This window comes from Macrobrachium nipponense, chromosome 10 (assembly GCF_015104395.2).
Source record: "Macrobrachium nipponense isolate FS-2020 chromosome 10, ASM1510439v2, whole genome shotgun sequence".
Taxonomy (NCBI): Eukaryota; Metazoa; Arthropoda; class Malacostraca; order Decapoda; family Palaemonidae; genus Macrobrachium; species Macrobrachium nipponense.
Genome location: NC_087204.1, coordinates 97883268 through 97902348, shown reverse-complemented (window position 1 = coordinate 97902348; position 19081 = coordinate 97883268). Strand labels below are relative to the sequence as shown.

At 39.2% G+C, this 19081-nt stretch overlaps 2 protein-coding genes across 6 annotated transcripts in view; one reads left to right on the top strand and one right to left on the bottom strand.

Annotated features, from left to right (window-relative positions):
* The window catches only part of LOC135223804 (dihydroorotate dehydrogenase (quinone), mitochondrial-like), an 87354-nt gene extending 83990 nt beyond the window's left edge, over positions 1–3364 (bottom strand). For 2 of the 3 annotated variants that reach the window (XM_064262625.1, XM_064262626.1), the window contains exon 1: positions 3163–3364. In XM_064262625.1, the coding sequence (XP_064118695.1) occupies positions 3163–3198 (36 nt within the window). In that variant the 5' untranslated portion in view covers positions 3199–3364. Of the gene's footprint in view, positions 1–2832; positions 2987–3162 lie in introns of those variants that run through there. The other variant, XM_064262627.1, reaches the window with a different exon arrangement.
* Positions 3365–6240: 2876 nt separating this feature from the next.
* LOC135223802 (uncharacterized) lies at positions 6241–18985 on the top strand. 3 transcript variants are annotated; one of them, XM_064262624.1, is made up of 8 exons: positions 6241–6320; positions 9843–10096; positions 10661–10820; positions 12065–12314; positions 12803–13111; positions 15938–16207; positions 17003–17415; positions 18393–18985. In XM_064262624.1, the coding sequence occupies exons 2-8, from the start codon at positions 10037–10039 to the stop codon at positions 18650–18652; spliced, it is 1722 nt and encodes a 573-aa protein (XP_064118694.1). In that variant the 5' UTR covers positions 6241–6320; positions 9843–10036; the 3' UTR covers positions 18653–18985. The 3 variants fall into 3 exon arrangements, with proteins under 3 accessions (XP_064118694.1, XP_064118692.1, XP_064118693.1); XM_064262622.1 differs by having other exon boundaries at positions 9843–10114; XM_064262623.1 differs by lacking the exon at positions 6241–6320 and adding an exon at positions 6327–6641 and having other exon boundaries at positions 9843–10114.
* The last annotated feature ends 96 nt before the right edge of the window (positions 18986–19081 follow it).

Here is a 19081-nt window from a genome sequence, read left to right as displayed (position 1 = left end):
AAAATTGTTAGATATATAAGTAGGAATAGGTTTGTTAAAGGTAAGCGGGTTAAATTCTTCATAGTCACTACTATCTTCATTATAAGTTTGGTAAATAATTCTTCATTTGCATTCTCAGGTAAATCTACTTTACGGCGAGGGCGCTTAGGAGGAGGAGTATTGTCATTCCTTTTTGCAGTCGAACCACTTCTGCAATAGGAGTGAAAACCTAGACTTAATTTTGATAATAAAAGTTTAACTGATGTCTATAATATGGCTCATGAATTTACAATCAGGTTGGACAGCAGCAGACCTAGAAGGCTGAAGCCAGGCAATCGGGTTCTAGGCTCAAATGGCCTTCATCGGTTACTAATTCAGGTCAATCGGCATCCTCTCACTAATATCCCATACTTAAATTTATATAGCCTCTACAGTAATCATCTTCTATATATATAGACCGACCTGTCAGAAATTCTTAAGACGCAGTTCCTCATGGTAATGGGGTAAACCATTATATCGAAAGGAAACGAGTGTGATATAAAATTCTACCCATTAGCTGAGGTAGGCGCAATTATACCGCCTTTGACAGGAACCCCTCCAGTTAAATGTCGACGATAGGATCTCGGTGGGATAGGCGGAAGGGAGCGGCTAATAGGTAGCCTAGATTGATGTAGTATGTTAAACTTAAAGTTAGAAAAAGTTAGGCTACTCAGCTCGTAAGGCAAAACTAGTTAACACCTCACCTTACAACATTAATTACCTTTGTCATATAAGTATCTAGTCCTTATAATGTTTAGGCTCACTTTACACATAGTTTAGGATTATATGATAATGTACTTCGGTCTCGAAATTTATCTAATCTAAACTTTTTACGATTATAACTACCGCACAGTCTGTTCCGGCTCATTGTTACCTTTTACTGCCATGCTTGTGACGTCATCAGTTCTATATCCGCTGCTATCCGAGACTTTTTATATAAAAACAACAGAATATTAAACCTTACCCTTTCTCCACTAGTTTCAATAATGTTTGATTCTGTAATAATAACAATTGAAGAATTTCACTATTGGAAGGTTCCTGGCTGGTTTCTTCCGTTTTGGGACCTCTCTTCTTTTTGGGTTGTGCCGGTGGAATATTGTCATCATCGCTAGTTTCGCTGAGATTATGCACATCTGCTGATACTACGACTTTTTTGGACATTTTAATTAGTTGATTAAGTCGTTGTCCCTCGTAACAATAATTAGGGGAGGGTTGTAGTAATGGTGAGGTGTAACAGGTATTGCCTGTGTCCTGTCAACTTCAAATATGGCGGTTTGATTCCTGTCAACTCGCATTCTTCTGGCTGCTCCGCCCCGATGGGCGTGGTTTGTGCTCTTTTACGACTATCAGGGGGAGGAGCCAGGGGTGTGTCATAGCAAAACCAGTGGGTCTGAAAGGCTGAAGCCTCTCTCTCTAGAACTTCGCTTCCCCTACCCCCGCACAGCAGTGAAAAGTAATATGAAAATGAAACAGAATACTGCCCTTGCGATTCACTTCATAGAACTTAAAGGAGAAAAGATCAATTCCCGGGTAAGAACGGAAACTTGATCTAATAATATGATGCTATCATAAAAATATATATGAAAATGAAACAGAATACTGCACTTGCGATTTCATTTCACATAAAAAGAATCGTAAGGATCAATTCCCGGGTAAGAACGAAAAATTGATCCAAATTAAATTTCATGCAATAAATAAATGAAATGAAAAGAATATGCAATTGCGAATCCACTTTCATTGCATTCTATTATACAAAATTAAAAGGCTCGTGCCGAGCACAATCACACTCTCGGTAACGAACGCACAGGGCAAAAATATAATGAAAAGAGTACTTACATTTTTCAATTACACACTTTCGAACCCAAATACAATGACTCGGCGCGAGCGCGCCCGCCCTCGGTACCGAGACATAATTCAAGGGTTCAATTCATGAAAAGAGAGGAAATCGCCGCATCTACGGCGATAACTCCATGTTGGTTCATAATTAAGTAATGAAAATGAAAACAGTGTACTTACAGTTTCATTTTCAAGTCAAACAAACCATTAGTAGAAAACACAATATAAACAAAGCATACGACGATGAAGCGGGCAGAGAGCGATGACGAACACGTCCTTCACACCCGCGGCCGAAAGCAAAAGTGATTTGTTTACCTCCCAGTCGCGCGGCGCGCGACGATCGGACAAGCAGTTAACTACCGTTCTCCCCTTGTTCGAAGCTTACGACCGTTCCAGCTGCCGCTAGCTACTTCCTATTGTTAAAGGACCGAGGGTTTGTATTACGTATCGGAACAAATATAGTATAAGGGGCTTACAAAACATAAAATAAATGGTTGAGATTAAAATGAGTAAAAAAATGCATAAAACACATGACAAGTAGTCCCAGATACATACAATTCATTTATATTATTATTTGTTATTTATTACCATGAAATAATGAATGGTTTTCATGTGGTCACTTTGGCTATTAAGGAGAGACAACCTAACCTAACCTAACCTAACTAACCTACTACATTGCCAGGGAGGAAGAGCACTGGCAAGGTCCTTAGAAAAGGGGGTAGTGCTGTGGTGTTCACTGGGATATATAGGCTAGGTACACCAAAACCTAACTTAACCTGGAGTCTCATAGGCTATCCTACCTCGCTAAAGGTAAGCGGAAAGAAGGAACTCTCACCTAAGACCCTGCATTAACCTTGGGTAAGAAGAGGGGCACAGTGGAACTTAACTTATGGGGGGCGAGTAAATGCAGGGTGAGGGGTCTTGGCTAATGTAGGCCAATTTACCACTTCAAAGGAAATAAGCCCTGATAAGACTTACCTTAATTTAACTTAACCTTTGACACTGTGCCACACCATTGGGTTAGGGGGTAGCAAGTAGCTAGGTAGTAGCCTTAGTCATAGGTAACCCTTCCCTCTGCCTGATTGAACCTACCCTACATTAGACATACACTTGCTGGCCAGAAGAACGATTATACAGTGGCAAAATACCTATAACCTAGTAAGCTAACCCATAAGTTGACAGCCTAAGCTAGGGCTATGTAGCACAGGGTAGGGTTTTGGATACGCTACATAGGTAAGTAGCTACCTAGGGCCTAGGTAGCTAGTAGCCTAGCTATCTTACCATGATGGAGAACGATTTCTATCTTACCCTTAACACACTGCTTTTCAAATATTTTGAAGCCATGGTGGTAACAATGAGTTGCTGTTTAAGATATATTGCCGTATTTACGAAAAAGTCCCAGCTTCCCAGGTACCTATGGGCCTCGCTATTACCGAAAGCATACGTAACATTATGACGTAACGAACCAAAACAAACTTCCCGGTGCCAGTCTTCGTGACTTCATCTTCTTCCGTTCTAGTCTGGGATTTCTAAACAACTTTCCAATAAAAGTTTCTCAACTCAGTGGCCACAGTCAAGCTTAATTGTCACCTTGCAAAATAATAAAGGAATTCTGGGATACAAATTGAAAACCCAAATAATATAGAATAAAAAATTGCATATTCTCTACAGATGGCCGTTAAAAAAACATATTAAGAAAATAAACAATTCTCTAAAATTACCAATGGAAGGTACGGAAAGGATCGGTTAGAAATCAAGACGAACAGACAGTACTACAAGTTACGTACCTAGAGATACAATGAGGAAAGATAATTTTTTTCATCAAACAAAAGAAGAAAATAATGAGAAAAAAAAAGAAAAAACATGTTTGTTTAATTACATATTCTGCGACAGAAAAAATCCAAGTGTAGGGTTACAGCAGCGTTGTCAGGGACATAAGCGAAAATATTTCAAGAGAGTCGACGGGGAACAAACATTTTAAGGGTTCTAAAGTAAGTATCAGTACCTAGGATTTGAGTTGAAATGGCAATGTCGAAAATGGGGACTTGAATAGCTGCGGTTACTGGATGTAGGGGTGGAAATGGGAAGCTTGGATATCGATAGCATACCTCAACGTTTTCGTGATTCTGTGGATCGCTGTTTATTATTGCAAAAAATAAGTGGGTGGCAGTATTGAATCATAAATATCCTCATTTGATTGTCCACAAGGATAGGAAGAAAGGCAGGAAGAAAAAGACAATGAAGATGCGAGTGATTATGGCAAAAATTAAAAGATGAGATGAAGAAAAAAACTAAATAAAGTGATAAAAAAGTCTTCAAAAAAATACAAGGAAAGACATGAAGATGAAACGGTGATTCTGAGAAGGAATAAACGAGAACCAACCCGTAAAAGACCTTGGGACAAAAGATGCAGGGGTCAAAATGAAACCTCAACTCAATATGTTGAACCTGAAGGTTTAACTCCGGGAAAATAGAGAATACTGTTCTCCTGCAAGGAACTCCAACATATCGGTCCCGCGGAATATCTCTAGTCTAAGTGTCGAGACTGGGAGGATAACGAAGCATTAATAAGCATTAATAAGGACAAGGGGTCACATAGGTTTTCTGTAGGATAAGTTAGAGTTGGTTTGTTTGTTTGTATGGTGTTTTTATGTTGTATGAAACCAGTGGTTATTCAGCAACGGGACCAACGTCTTTAAGTGACTTCCGAACCACGTCGAGAGTGAACTTCTATCACCAGAAATACACATCTCTCACTCCTCAATGGAATGCCCAAGAATCGAACTCCCGGCCACCGAGGTGACAGGCCAAGACCATACCGATCACGCCACTGAGGCGCTACGTTAGGGTTGGTTAAAACGAGTATTATGTGGCATTATTATGGATTAGTATAGGGGGTGTGGTTTGAGTTGGTGGTTCTAAATAGACTCATATATATACTAAAATAAATTCTGTTCACAGGAAAGTGTAAAGAAGATGAAAACAACAATACAGGAATTCATTAACCACCGAGGACTCCGTTAACAATCGTTATTGAAAAATATCGATGTTAATCTATCATGGATATTTGGCCAAGTAATAAACAAACAGATTTAGCGAAGCGCAGCTGAAAAATCAATCAATCAAATCAGGATAAAAACCCTCAAAAATTATAGAGAGAGAGAGGAGAGAGAGAGAGAGAGAGAGAGAGAGAGAGAGAGAGAGAGAGAGCACTAATCGGGAATTTCGACTTAAACTTATCCTTATTTCCTTTAGCATAGAATAATTTAATGCTTCGTGGTAATTGTCCCGTAATTACTACTACTACTTGTTTTAATGACAATTATAATAAATGAGGAACATTTTGGAACTGCTCAAGAAATTCTGATAACTCCACACATTTTTTTACGGATTTTTAATCTTCAGGTAAATTAACTCCAGTTTTTACCCTAAATATATTAATAGTGAAGATAAAAGGCCCATAAAACTATCTGAACGTTGCAGGAGCATAGAAGGAAGTTCTCGAAATATATGGTGGAAACGTTCAAAATCAAATAGTGTTTCATGGGCTATTTATATTTATATTATACTGTTGTATTACAGTAAAAGACATTCATATCCATAGTAATTAAAGGGCCGGTTGGACGGAAGCCGAGAGAGAGAGAGAGAGAGAGAGAGAGAGAGAGAGAGAGAGAGAGAGAGAGAGAGAGAGAGAGAGTCATCCATTCTGTTGATAATTCAAAATGGTTGAAGCTATGCTAGTCCAAACTCTATAGAAAAATACATATAAGCATGATGTGAAAATAAACAATAAGCATATTCGCACAACTCCATAACGTAAATATTTCATACTGCTTTCGTTTATATATATATATATTATATATATAAATATATATATATATTATATATATATAATATTCCTATTAATTCAGGCAACTTACATTCTGGATTCTGGACACTCCTTTTCCTGTGAGAATTTCACAATTCAATTTTGACAAGTTAAAGTAAAATAAAAAGCGTTCAGGCAATTTTGATTCAACTCTTTGTGTTCGGCAATCTTTCTAAGTATTCCATTTTGGCATTTCCATGTTCTCGCGAAAGCACCTGAATTATTTGATAATGATCATGAGCACAACGAAAAACAAAGGGGGGAGGCAGGGACGGGGTCGGGCACGGGGGTAGGTGCCCCGAATCGTCGATAGCCACTTCCGGAGATGGAAATTCGCTGTCCTTCCTACAGTACTCGAAATGTAAGTTGCAAACTTCGAGCGAAATACGAATAGTGTTTCGAGTCTTCTCCTTCTCTTTCTATCTTTTTATTTTCCATTGGGATTCACACTAAATCAAAAGGATGTGGATATCCGGTCTCAAATAACGTCACAGAGGCACATAATATACAATTCGTCAGTCCCTTGCCAGTAGCAGGATTCGCTCATTGGTGGTACTCGCTTTGAAGGTTTGGCTCCTCCGCTCAGAATAATTTTAACGTGAGTGTGAAGATAATCTTACTGTATACTGAAACCATACCTTAGTATCTTTAACGTTTTCTTTCCCCTTTGGTTGATCTTTTATGAGATGAGTTGCTCTCGGTGCACAACAGAAAATTTCTAATAAGTTTCCAGAAGGAAAATCTCACTTCTCCCACCCTTTTTTTAGTTCTTCCGAATTAATTTGCGGGACGTGTCTTCACAAAGTGCATTAAATTCTTACGAATAAGAACTAAACGCAAACGAGTTGAGTTGCAAGTAAGAAGGACCAGTTCGAGGTGTGATCTCATGCATTTCTCGGTAATCACAATAATACCACAGGTACAGTGACTTACCGACGTACTTCTAGGTGTTGGCTTTTTTCCTTCTTTTTGTTCCAGAGTTATCGGTGAATGTATCATCCAATGTTATGTCCAAGCATTAAATTATGTAAACAGGTAGGCGATTCTTCTATTTTTCGATAACTGCAAAATGTCCGGGAAAAAAAAAAAGACGCGAAACTCAAAGGTCAAGGGTAAACCCGGGTGCATTGGTTTTCCCTAAATCTTGTACAAAGGGCTCTCATTACTTTATAGTCTGAAAAAAGCCTATAATGAGAACAATATTTATTCTGCCAATTGTGCTACTATTTTCTGGATATGTGGTTCTCCCTAAAAATAAACAAATGACTAGGACTGCGTCATCGTCACCAGCTACGCTATTTCGCAAGCGAATTCTTGACGTCGACGAAAACATCTCGCTTTCTCACTGTACGTTAAACCCCCCAGTTCCATGACTCATTGTTCTAGTCAGTTTTTTTTAAATATATATATCTTTCATCATTCGGTGCTTCCCATTCCTACTAAGATCTAATGTTGCTTCACAAATCTTATTCGAAAATGATTTAACTGCAGCATAGGCCTATCCCTAATGAAAGTGTGCCTTGAAAATAAAAGCTTCTTAGTGAATAGAGTTGACATGAGCGGGATTTGTGAGCCAGGAGGAGTTATATGCCAAATGAAAAATAACAGAATCCGATAACAGTTTTTGGTGAAACGTTGCAATACTGAAATTCAATGAAATCTTGATTTGCTCCATGCTTATAATGAGTGAATTTGCAGCCTGCGAAAGGCAATTATTGATAGTTCGTGGACGCCCAGGCAATAGCTATAGTGACACTACTCTTAAACTGCTCTGATATATCCGCTGTAGGAGGCGGTATGACCTCCTAGAGGAAAGGTGGGTGGGGGAGAGAGGTGTAGGACTGGATGGCCAGTGGCATAGCTAGGGGTGGGCATGGGCGGGCACGTGACCATCCACGAAAATCCTGTGCCCACCCACTGGCCAAAGGCCCACTAAGGCATCTCTATAGACGAAATACTTTCAAATATAATAAATGTTTCCCCTCAGCTTGGAATCAACATCACATGTCTCTTAAATGCATGCTCATTTAATTTAGTAGCAGATGACTTCAATGCAGATAGGGCTATTGATGCAAGAGGACTGACTGATATGCCAAATAAACGCTCAATTTGCTACAGTCAGTTACCTAACTTTGACTTAGTAAAAGCTGTAGAATCAATTGAAACTGTAACAGTCCAGCTTGAAGAGATGCGTTCAGATCCATCTTCTTTGAGGTGGAGAAGAGCTCAACAGCTCATGGTTTTGATACGTCAGAGTGTAGACCATCAAGGAAACGTAGAATTTCTACAAAATTGCAGGAGTTTGTTGTTGTTGATTCTATTGGAAAACAGTCAGGAGGAGCACACTATGACCTCAGTGTTAAGGATTCAGTACGAATTCACCTATTTTTTACCCTATCGTAGACCATAATTGTTGTCAGGAATGAAAAGGCGGTTCAGTAATGAATCCTGCACACTTATGAAAGCATTACAGTCACTCACCCAACAAAGTACGGAATTCTTATCTTTCGAGAAAATGTGTGGACTTATTCATGCCTATAATGCTAACACTGAAAATCTCAAACATGAGCTGTACTCTGCAAAACGCGTGTTAGAAAGACTCTACAAAGACGTAAGTGACACTGAAAGGCCTAAATCATTGTTAGACTTGGTGAAAATTCTTAATCCACAAGAGGAGGTATTTCATGAACTCTGCAGACTAGCCAAAAGCTCTGTAGTGTTACCTGTGTCGCCAGCTTCAGCAGAGAGAAGCTTCTCTGCTCTGAAATGAATTAAGACTACTCTCAGAAATGTAATGGGCAATGACAGATTAAGTAATCTTGTTGTGCTATCAATTGAGAGTATGAGAGTTAAAAGACTAGATTTAGAGGAATTTGTAGATAGGTTGCCAAAAATCACAGGAACAGGAGAATATTGTTAAAATGAGTCATGTTGCAGTCGTCTGCTGCTTCATCATATATAATGTATAGCAAGCAATTTTTCTCTAATTTTGTTACTTTCAATATATATATATATATATATATATATATATATATATATATATATATATATATATTATTTCGTTCGTTACATAGTAAAATTCATATAAAAAGTATATTCTTTTCGTTCTTGTCTTTCCATGCTTATGTTTTACAATTTCTATATGCACAGGAATCAGTGTGTTTGCATAGCTCACTTTATGTTTTTCAGTTTCATATCTGTAATTTCTATTCTGTAATTATGTATAATTATAGAGTACCCGATTTATGTATACATCTATGTTTTACTTGAAACAATACAACAGAATCATAGATACCTGTTTAATGCCTGAATATACACCGTTCGTCTCAGAATATGCCCTAATACCCTTCTCATATGGCTTCAGAATGCCTCTGAAATTAGTCACATTTCAAAATTTTCCTGGGGGGGCTTACGGCGGGGCCCCCCTCCCCGAACCCCTCCAGCTATATAGGCTCGCTCCGCTCGCCTTGTGCTTGGGGGGAATAATCTTATTATTCCTCCAAGGCCTAGTGCCTCCCCATATTCAGCTGTGCCCCCTAGGTGCCCACCCACTGACAGACTACTAGCTACGCCACTGTGGATAGCTCATGTCAGCTACGTTCTTCTCTGATCTTGCCGAAGCGTACACTTTCAAGAACCTCAGAGTGAGAGGAGCTACAGTAGATTCACATCAACCGTGCATTTGATGTCTAGGCCAGTCCCTTACGACGCTCCTGATTGCCTGTTGATAAGCCATCACAGGGCTGGAAAGTCTCAGTTTCTCCCGAGAGTTCACATAGGTCGGATGTATATTCCACCTCTCCTGAAAAACGTATACCTCAGGAGAGGTGGAAATAGATCCTACCCATGTGAACTCTCGAGAGAGGCTGAGAGTTTCCAGTCCTGTGACTGGCTTATCAACAGCCAATCAGGAGCGTCGTAAGGGACTGGCCTAGACGTCAAATGCACGGTTGATGTGAATCTACTATAGTAGAACCGTCCGATCCTTCTGAGGCGACCAATTTAGGCCCATACCATTTGCAGTCATGTTCGATGGAACAATTCATTCATTTCCCAGTTCCTTACTGGATCACCAATTCATTTTGAGTCACAAGCTAAATGTTTACTTTTCCTTTTACAGGATTCACTTGGAACTGGCAACGAACAAGTATAATTACGCCACTGTCTGAGTTTTCGACTTCATAGACTTACCTCAACATCTTTATAGAAGAAGAAGAAGAAGAAGAAGAAGAAGAAGAAGAAGAAGAAGAAGAACTAAACCCGATCATAAACTGGCAAGATCAAGGAAGAAAAGAAGAAAGTCAACATATTGCTATGTCAGGCAACGAAAGGTTCTCGTTCCACCAGGCAGAAGAAATCAATGGTTACTGTCAGGTAACGCGGAATTTAAAGGTTTGGATTCTGTTCCTATGAAGATTGCGTGATGAGATTTTTTTTAATAATCCAGAGTAAAACTGAAGAATGTTTATTGTTGGTCTGTTATCATCCCCTACAGTTGTTATATACATATGAAATACAGGCTAGAGTGTGAAGGATATGAATTTTGTCGAATATAATTTTCACCAAGCGTAATAAGAGATTCTATTCTTCCCCCCTCTCTCTCTCTCTCTTTCTATGTATACATACATATATATATATATATATATATATATATATATATATATATATATATATATATATATATTATTATTACACGTAACCACAACTGTTGCCTGCTGTATATGATCGGCTGATGGTTAATTTAGAATCAGGCTACATGCCAGTATGGATCATCGCCCTTAGAGAATTGTGTTGAAAGGGGATAAGCGACCTGATGTGTACCTGCGGACTCTGACCAACCAACATAAACGTTAGGGACTTTCGGTGATATCCTACAATGCTTAGAGAGAGAGAGAGAGAGAAAAAAAAAGATCCTTAACCCCGTTTCTTCCCGTACAGAGAAGACGTGTCCAAGGCGCCCCTTATGTGCTGTGCTTGTTCGCTACGGGCGTGCTCCTCATGGGCGTCGGGACGTTCATCACCACCCACGCCTTGGAAAAGCACGAGTCGGACGCCCACATCCTTATCATAATTGGACCCATACTTTTGGGAGCGGGAGGTAAGGAACTGCTTTTGTCACATCTAAATTATTTCCCTCTCTCTCTTCTCTACATGACCGGAAGCTCCTCGTTGGACGAGTGGTTTCCGTGCTCGCCTACCAACCCGGGGGTCCGAAGTTCGATTCTCGGCTCTTCCAACGCAGAATCAGAGTTATTCATTTTTGGTGATAGAAATTCATTTCTCGATATAATGTGGTTCGGATTCCACAATAAACTGTAGGTCCCGTTGCTAGGTAACCAATTGGTTCCTCGCCACGTAAAAATATCTAATCCTTCGGGCCAGCCCTAGGAGAGCTGTTAATCAGCTCAGTGGTCTGGTAAAACTAAAATATACTTAACTTTACAAGCTGGGAATGCTTCGTACTTTTCAAAGTTTATGGTCTAGTTTTTATTCATCTATTACCTGAATAATATTGCGAGTGGTTTGTAAGTATATTATTTTATCAAAGTATTATTTTCATCTAGATTTACTATATATATTGAATGATTTCGAATTCCAAAGAAGGAGCTTCGAGACCAGCAATAAAATAAGTCGCCTATAAACGAACGAAAGTTTCAGAGTGCCATCTATGTCACCGGAGCCCTTCTCTGAAGACCACCCCTTGGCCGCCCCCCCCCCCAAAAAAAAAAAAAAAAAAAAAACCACTCCGGTTCAACAAAAACTACAAGACAAAACGCCTTCGAATATTTTGTCAATATACCGCTGAATGAGTTGTAGAGCTCCGAGGCAATACACTTCCACTAGTCCAGTAGTTTAATTACTATGGATATTTTCAGTAGAAAAATAATGAGTCTTCCGAATGCAAGGTGGAAGTTGCCTAAGAAGAAATATCCACAAATATAGACGAGCATATGAAGAGCTTATAGTTGCCTCACCATTTAAAATGCCGTATTTATTATCATCCTCATCATTATTATTATATAAGAATACTTCGTCTACTCCTATTACAGTTTCAACTACTATTAATTCTATTACTGGAAGTTTTTCTTGTTTCTCTCTCCGTTTATTTAACAGCCATTTGTCTTATTACTTCTACTTATCTTATTTCTCGCTCCGTTTATTTACCAGCCCTTTGCCTTATTACGTCTACTTTTCTTGTTTCTCTCTACGTTTATTTACCAACCCATTGTCTTATTACTTCTACTTTTCTTGTTTCTCTCTCCGTTTATTTACTGTCCCTTTGTCTTACTACTCCTCCTCCCCCTCACCAGTTCCTTGACGCTTCCTTATACTTTCCGCCAGGCATCTTCCTGCTGTGCTCTGTGATCTTCTGCATCGTCGCCTGCTACAAGAACTCGCACCTTCAGGACGAATTCTCCGACGACCTCTTCAGCATAGGGGGCTCCACCTTCTACGGGGGCCGGGGCTTCGCCTACCTGGTGAACGAGGACCCCGCCGAACCTCCGAACCACATGCCTCGCCTGGCCAGCGAGGGGATCCTCAATCTGGCCGGGCCGGCGACATCCTGCAACCGCGAAGATGAGGCTGTGATGTAAGGGACTCCGTCGACATTGTTTTTATTGTTTAGTTTTTGCTCGCCTATTTTTCTTGTTGGTGGTTTTCAGTTTTACTGTTCCCCATTCGAAGGGAAGGATGGACTTGTTCGTTTCGATTAGTTTTCGTGTGTGGTGGGCCTTGGTATTTCCCGTTTCGTATGCACTATATATATATATATATATATATATATATATATATATATATATATACTGTAAAACATACATATACATTATTATACACACACACACACACACACACACACACACACACATATATATATATATATATATATATATATATATATATATATATATATATATATATATACTCATGTATGGTATATAACACTAGATTTATCTTAATCCATTGGCAAATTATTATTATTATTTTAATTGTTATTATATTACTACTACAAACTGGTCCATTTATTTATGGATAATAATAGACACAACGTCTACACCGTCCTCTTTCCTTCTTCCGCAGCCTATTGGCGAACACGGTCGCCGAGGAGCGCAACAGGCAGCGGAAACTGTCCCAGAAACTCCTGAGCAGCTCTTCCCTGGCGAGCGCCGCCGTTAGCACCTGTCCCTGTGGCACCGTTCCTTGCAATCATCTGCAACAATTTCCGGAGCAGAACGCGATGGTCACCGTCCCGAGGGTGTTCAGCGTCAAAGGTCGCCTCGATCACCTAGGGCTGGAGAGGCTCCACAGGGTGGATCCGTACCCAGAGCTTGCCAGGGATTTCGACCTCGGGGAAGGGTCTCTTCAGAGTGTTCGCGATAGGAGCGCCAGGTTAGTCTAGGGGGCGCAGGCTCAATCAAAAGGCGTTACTATAGTAGATTCACATCAACCGTGCATTTGATGTCTAGGCCCGTCCCTTACGACGCTCCTGATTAGCTGCTGATAAACCAATCACGGGGCTGGAAACTCTCCAGTCTCTCTCGAGTTTACATGGGTTGGATGATTGGATCTATGTTCCACCTCTCTCTTTGAAAAGTATCCCTCAGGAAAGGCAGAGTATACATCCTGCCTAAGTGAACTCTCGAGACAGACTGAGAGTTCCAGCCCTGTGATTGGCTTATCAACAGCCAATCAGGAGCGTCGTAAGGGACTGGCCTAAACATCAAATGCACGGTTGATGTGACTCTACTATAACTTGAGATGATCTGATTTTCTAGGTTAAAAGACGTTCTACTGTCAATTTGTGAGTGCCATAATGTGATGAAATACCGTGGTAATTTCTATGAACTTAGGGTCACTTTAAGTTACTTAATTTTAGACGCACCTCGAACTCTGATGTTTATAGTCTTAACGTCATTATTTGCTATTCAATTTTAAATGCACTTCGAATTCTCATATCTATATTCTTGGTGGCATTATATTTCATTCAGATTTAAACATATCTTGAATTCTCATTTCTATATTCTTAGTACCATGATTTATCATGGTACTAAAAATATTTAATAAACGTAGGTAGGTACATCGAATTCTCATTACTAAGAATATTTAATTTTAAACGTACCTCGAATTCTCATTTCTATATTCTTAGTACTAAGAATATTCAATTTTAAACGCGCCTCAAATTCTGAATTCTATATTCTTAGTATCACATTTCATTCGATTTCAAACGCAACTCGAATTCACATGTCTATGTTCTTCGTACCATGATATCTTATTCGATTCGAAACGCACATCGAATTCTTATTCCAATATTCTTAATGTTACATTTCATTCAATTTCAAACGCACTTTGAATTCTCATTTCTATATTCTTAGCGTCACATTTCATTTGATTCCAAATGCACCTTGAATTATCATTTCTATATTCTTAGCGTAACCATTTCATTTGATTCCAAATGAACGTGTGAATTCTCATTTCTATATTCTTAGCGTCACATTTCATTTGATTCCAAATGCACCTTGAATTATCATTTCTATATTCTTAGCGTCACATTTCATTTGATTCCAAATGCACCTTGAATTCTCATTTCTATATTCTTAGTGTCCCATTTCATTCGATTTCAAACGCACCTTGAATTCTCATTTCTATATTCTTAGTGTCCCATTTCATTCGATTTCAAACGCACCTCGAATTCTCATTTCTATATTCTTAGCATCACATTTCATTCGATTTCAAACGAACCTTGAATTCTCATTTCTATATTCTTAGTGTCCCATTTCATTCAATTTCAAATGTACGTTGACTTTTAATTTCTATATTCTTAGTGTCCCATTTCATTCGATATGAAACGCACCTCGAATTCTCATTTCTACATTCTTAGTGTCACATTTCATTCGATTTCAAACGAACCTTGAATTCTCATTTCTATATTCTTAGTGTCCCATTTCATTCAATTTCAAATGTACCTTGACTTTTAATTTCTATATTCTTAGTGTCCCATTTCATTCGATTTCAAACGAACCTCGAATTCTCATTTCTATATTCTTAGTGTCCCATTTCATTCAATTTTAAACGCACCTTGAATCTCATTTCTATATTCTAAGTGTCACATTTCATTCAATTTCAAACAAACGCACCTTGAATTCTCCATTTCTATATTCGTTTAGTGTCCCATTTCATTCAATTTCAAATGTACCTTGACTTATGAATTTCTATATTCTTAGTGTCCCATTTCATTCAATTTCAAACGCACCTCGAATTCTCATTTCTATATCTTTAGTGTCCCATTTCATTCGATTTCAAACGAACCTTGAAGTTCTCAATTTCTATTCTCCGTGTGTCACATTTCATTCGATTTCAAACGCACCTTGAATTCTCATTTCTATATTCTTAGTGTCCCCATTTCATTTTGACTTCCAAACGCACCTCGAATTCTCATTTCTATATTTTTAGTGTCCCATTTCATTCAATTTCAAACGAACCTTGAATTCTCATTTCTATATTCTTAGTGTCCCCTTTCATTCGATTTCAAACGCACCTCGAATTCTCATTTCTATATTCTTAGTGTCCCATTTCATTCGATTTCAAACGCACCTCGAATTCTCATTTCTATATTCTTAGTGTCCCATTTCATTCAATTTCAAACGAACCTTGAATTCTCATTTCTATATTCTTAGTGTCCCATTTCATTCGATTTCAAACGCACCTTGAATTCTCATTTCTATATTCTTAGTGTCACATTTCATTCGATTTCAAACGCACCTTGAATTCTCATTTCTATATTCTTAGTGTCACATTTCATTCGATTTCAAACAAACAACTTGATTCTCATTCTATTTCTTAGGTCACATTTCATTCATTTCAACGCACCTCAATTCTCATTTCTATATTCTTAGAGTCATAGGCATTCGATTTTCAAACGAACCTAAATTCTCATTTCTCTATTCTTAGTGTCCCAATTTCATTCGATTTCCAACGAACCTTGATTCTCAGTTCTAATTCTTAGCGTCTATTTCATATCATTTCAAACGCACCTTGAATTTTCATTTCTATATTCTTAGTGTCACATTTCATTCGATTTCAAACGCACCTTGACCTCTCAGTCCTACATTCTTAGTGCCACATTTCATTCGATTTCTAACGCACATTGACTTCTCATTTCTACGTTCTCAGTGTCGCATTTCATTCAATTTCGAACGCATCTCGAATTCCCCTCAGCGTGTACAACCGTCAATTCTCCGCGTACACCCCAGACTCCGCTCCGCACAGACTCAGGAGAAACGTCACTTACACGGCCTCGTCCCGAGCGAGAATCGCGACGAAGTTACAGCAGGACGCCTGGAAACAAAAGCAACAGGACCACCAACAGCAACAGCAGGATCCAACGGCCAGTCCCCAGTGGAGGAGGTTCGGTTCACTTCAGAGGAAGCCAAGAGAGAGGAAAGATTCGGGAGCCCAAGAAAGCATCAAAATTCATCAGCTTCCAAAGTGAGTTTTTTTGTTCGTCGATGGTAGAATTTTATGTGCTAGTTGTACTCCGGGAATGAGGCTTTCCCTTCACCATATTCATCATATCTGTTCGGGGTCGGATTTTATGCTCTTTACCTATACGTCACCTGTCAATCTGGTGTTTCTCAAATTCAGCATCAGCATAAATTTTTGTCTTTTTGTTTTGACAGGAAAATGTTTCTTAACCGTTGCGAAGAGAGAATAGATTTTATATTATTATAAGAGAAAAAACGAACTTAAGTTTTTTTCTCCATAGTTATGGTGTTGATGGGCATTTTCTTCCCGTTCTTAATTCTATATTTGTTTTTGTGTTTTTTTAACATTGTATTCCTTCAGTTTACAAAAGCAATATCTAGAAACCTTAGGCAAGCCTGGCACTTTTTATTTTTTTTTTTATTTTTTTTTTTTTAGGCCGAAGCATTTTTAACAATATTTTTCTGATTTACTAATTAATGTGCATGTTTACGTGAGCGTGCTTACAGTCATATGGAAAAATCTATGTATGATTACACATTAATGAGAAAAACCCTATGAACTAAAATTCCACTGTAAGCGGACACTATACAATGCAAGATTAGCAGTCCCCAGGTAACTGGAAGCAATAAAATGGGGAAATTATAAAGAAAAAAATCACATCCAATGTAAATATTACTAACGCCGCCATATTCAAATTACTCCTTAATAAAAGCTGTGCTATTTGAATGTATTTGGAAAAAGCTTAAAATGATAAACATTTCCACGAGAAAATCTACGAAAGTCATTTCCTTCTTTCAGATATGACCCACATCTCCTGAGCGCCCTGGGCATCACACCCGCATCGAGAGACCCTCAAGACGCGGACTACAACGGCGATCCCGCCCTCCAGCCTGGACTCGTTCCAAAACAAGGCAGTCAGTCACCACAGATGTCCTCGTCTGGAAGCAGGTCCGGAAGCCTCCGCCGGCCGCCACACCGCCAGCCATCTATGGGCGTGAAAGGCCTGAAGGCGCAACAGGCCGGTGGTGGCTCAGCAAACCGACGCCACAAGACGTCCGTCTACGCATCTGACATGAGTCTCTACCGCAGCGGCAGCGAAGGGATGATGACGCAACACGAGACTATTCCAGAGGACGCCTACCTGCATCAGCAAGAGAGATTTGCGTCGCGGGCAGACCGTCCTATTCACATGTCATCTTCGTATACCCAAGGTAATTATCATTTTTTATTGATATATCATTAGTATTAGATTATACTGGCGAGATCGATTCTGGACTTGGGACCGTTTCCCGAGAACCGACTGCGTTTCTGTTGAGTGTTGACCCAAGGTAGAAGAGATGGAGCTACCAATCTCACACTATACCTTGTTGAGTACTATACTGTTTTTTTCCATCTGCCCACCCGCCTGTGGTGCTCGCGAATGGTAACACTGCGTCCCAGGCTTTAAATAGTTACGTTCAGCTTACATTCAACAATAATAACGATATCCTATTTCGAATATTAACGATGTCATTCGCACACAGTAAATTATTAAAACACTTTTCAGTTGCAAATGTACACCCAGAGATCCTTTTGTTAACGTAAAAGTTACACATGGCGTAACTATTTAAAGACCGGGACGCAGTGTTACCATGCGCGAACACCACAGGCGGGTGGGCAGATGGAAAAAACCAGAGTATCACTTCTAGAGCCACCAGCTCTAGGAGGTTGGGGTGGGAAGGCGACTAGTTGATCCACCTACATACATACTACATGCACACACACACTTACATATAAAAAATGTATTCTGTCAAAATATTCATCTAAAATAATTAAGGTAATTCTAGGCAATAACTCCGCACGGGCTGCAAGGAACATTCCCGCGAATACGACAGTCACTAGGGATTGGGACGTCAAATGTGTTTCGCTGTGATTAGTACTAGCCCACTGGGAGTTAATTACAGTCGACCCCCCCCCAAAAAAAAAAAAATAATAACTGTAAATTCTTAATAAGCAACCCAAATACTATAAGAAACTGTATTTTCCAAAGAAATACCCGACGCAGAGTTATTACCTAGATCTACCCAGACTTCAACAACCTGTCAAACAGATAAATAATCAAGAACTGCACCTACATATCCCCACAACAAACGCAGACGAGAATTACTCGCAGACGAAATATCAAATAACGAATGCTCTCGTCCATCAGGTTCTACCTCTGAAGGCGACAGCAACACTCCGATGAAAACATCGAGGAACTGGTCTCTGTCCTCCTCTCCATCGCCCCCGGAGTCACCAAAGCGCCCTTTGAAAAGAGCCGAGAGTCACAACAGTTCGCAGCCGAAATCGTCCGTGTCATCGAACTGCAGTTGCAGGTCTGAAAGGTGTTCGGACAACTCTTGTTCAGACTGCGAAGCAAGAGAGAAATCCAAACGGTGCGAGGAAGAGGAGGAGCAAAACACTAAGTGAACTTAGTTCCGGAGACATTCGACGACCTCCCAGCCTCCCTGTGAGCGTCGCGGTAAATGTCTCTGACTTTTGACGGAAACTTACACAAACTTCGGGTCTGACGTTTGTAAATTGTTTTATATCATACACTTATAAAAGGGAATGACTCTTAGGAGATTTTATAGTGGAGATTAATGTGTAGTATATCATTTGATATATATATTATCTGGTTTGAAGCTGATGGCGAAATTTTTGTGTACATACTGTATGTGTCTACCAGTGTGGAAAATGAGGTAAAAAAATAGTCAGACTTAAAATGTCGGAGAGCGGAAGTGGTAATCTAATGCAATATTGATGTATAATAATAATATTAATATATATATATATATAATATAATAATATATATATATAGTCTATATACATAATTATATTTAATTATATATATATTAT

Bases quoted from the DNA above. Each gene is read 5' to 3' on its own strand.
- LOC135223802 (XM_064262622.1), top strand. From the start codon at position 10,037: ATGTCAGGCAACGAAAGGTTCTCGTTCCACCAGGCAGAAGAAATCAAT. The intron at 10,821-12,064 runs GTAAGGAACTGC...ACTTTCCGCCAG, and splicing joins CATACTTTTGGGAGCGGGAG to GCATCTTCCTGCTGTGCTCT. The intron at 17,416-18,392 runs GTAATTATCATT...CTCGTCCATCAG, and splicing joins GTCATCTTCGTATACCCAAG to GTTCTACCTCTGAAGGCGAC.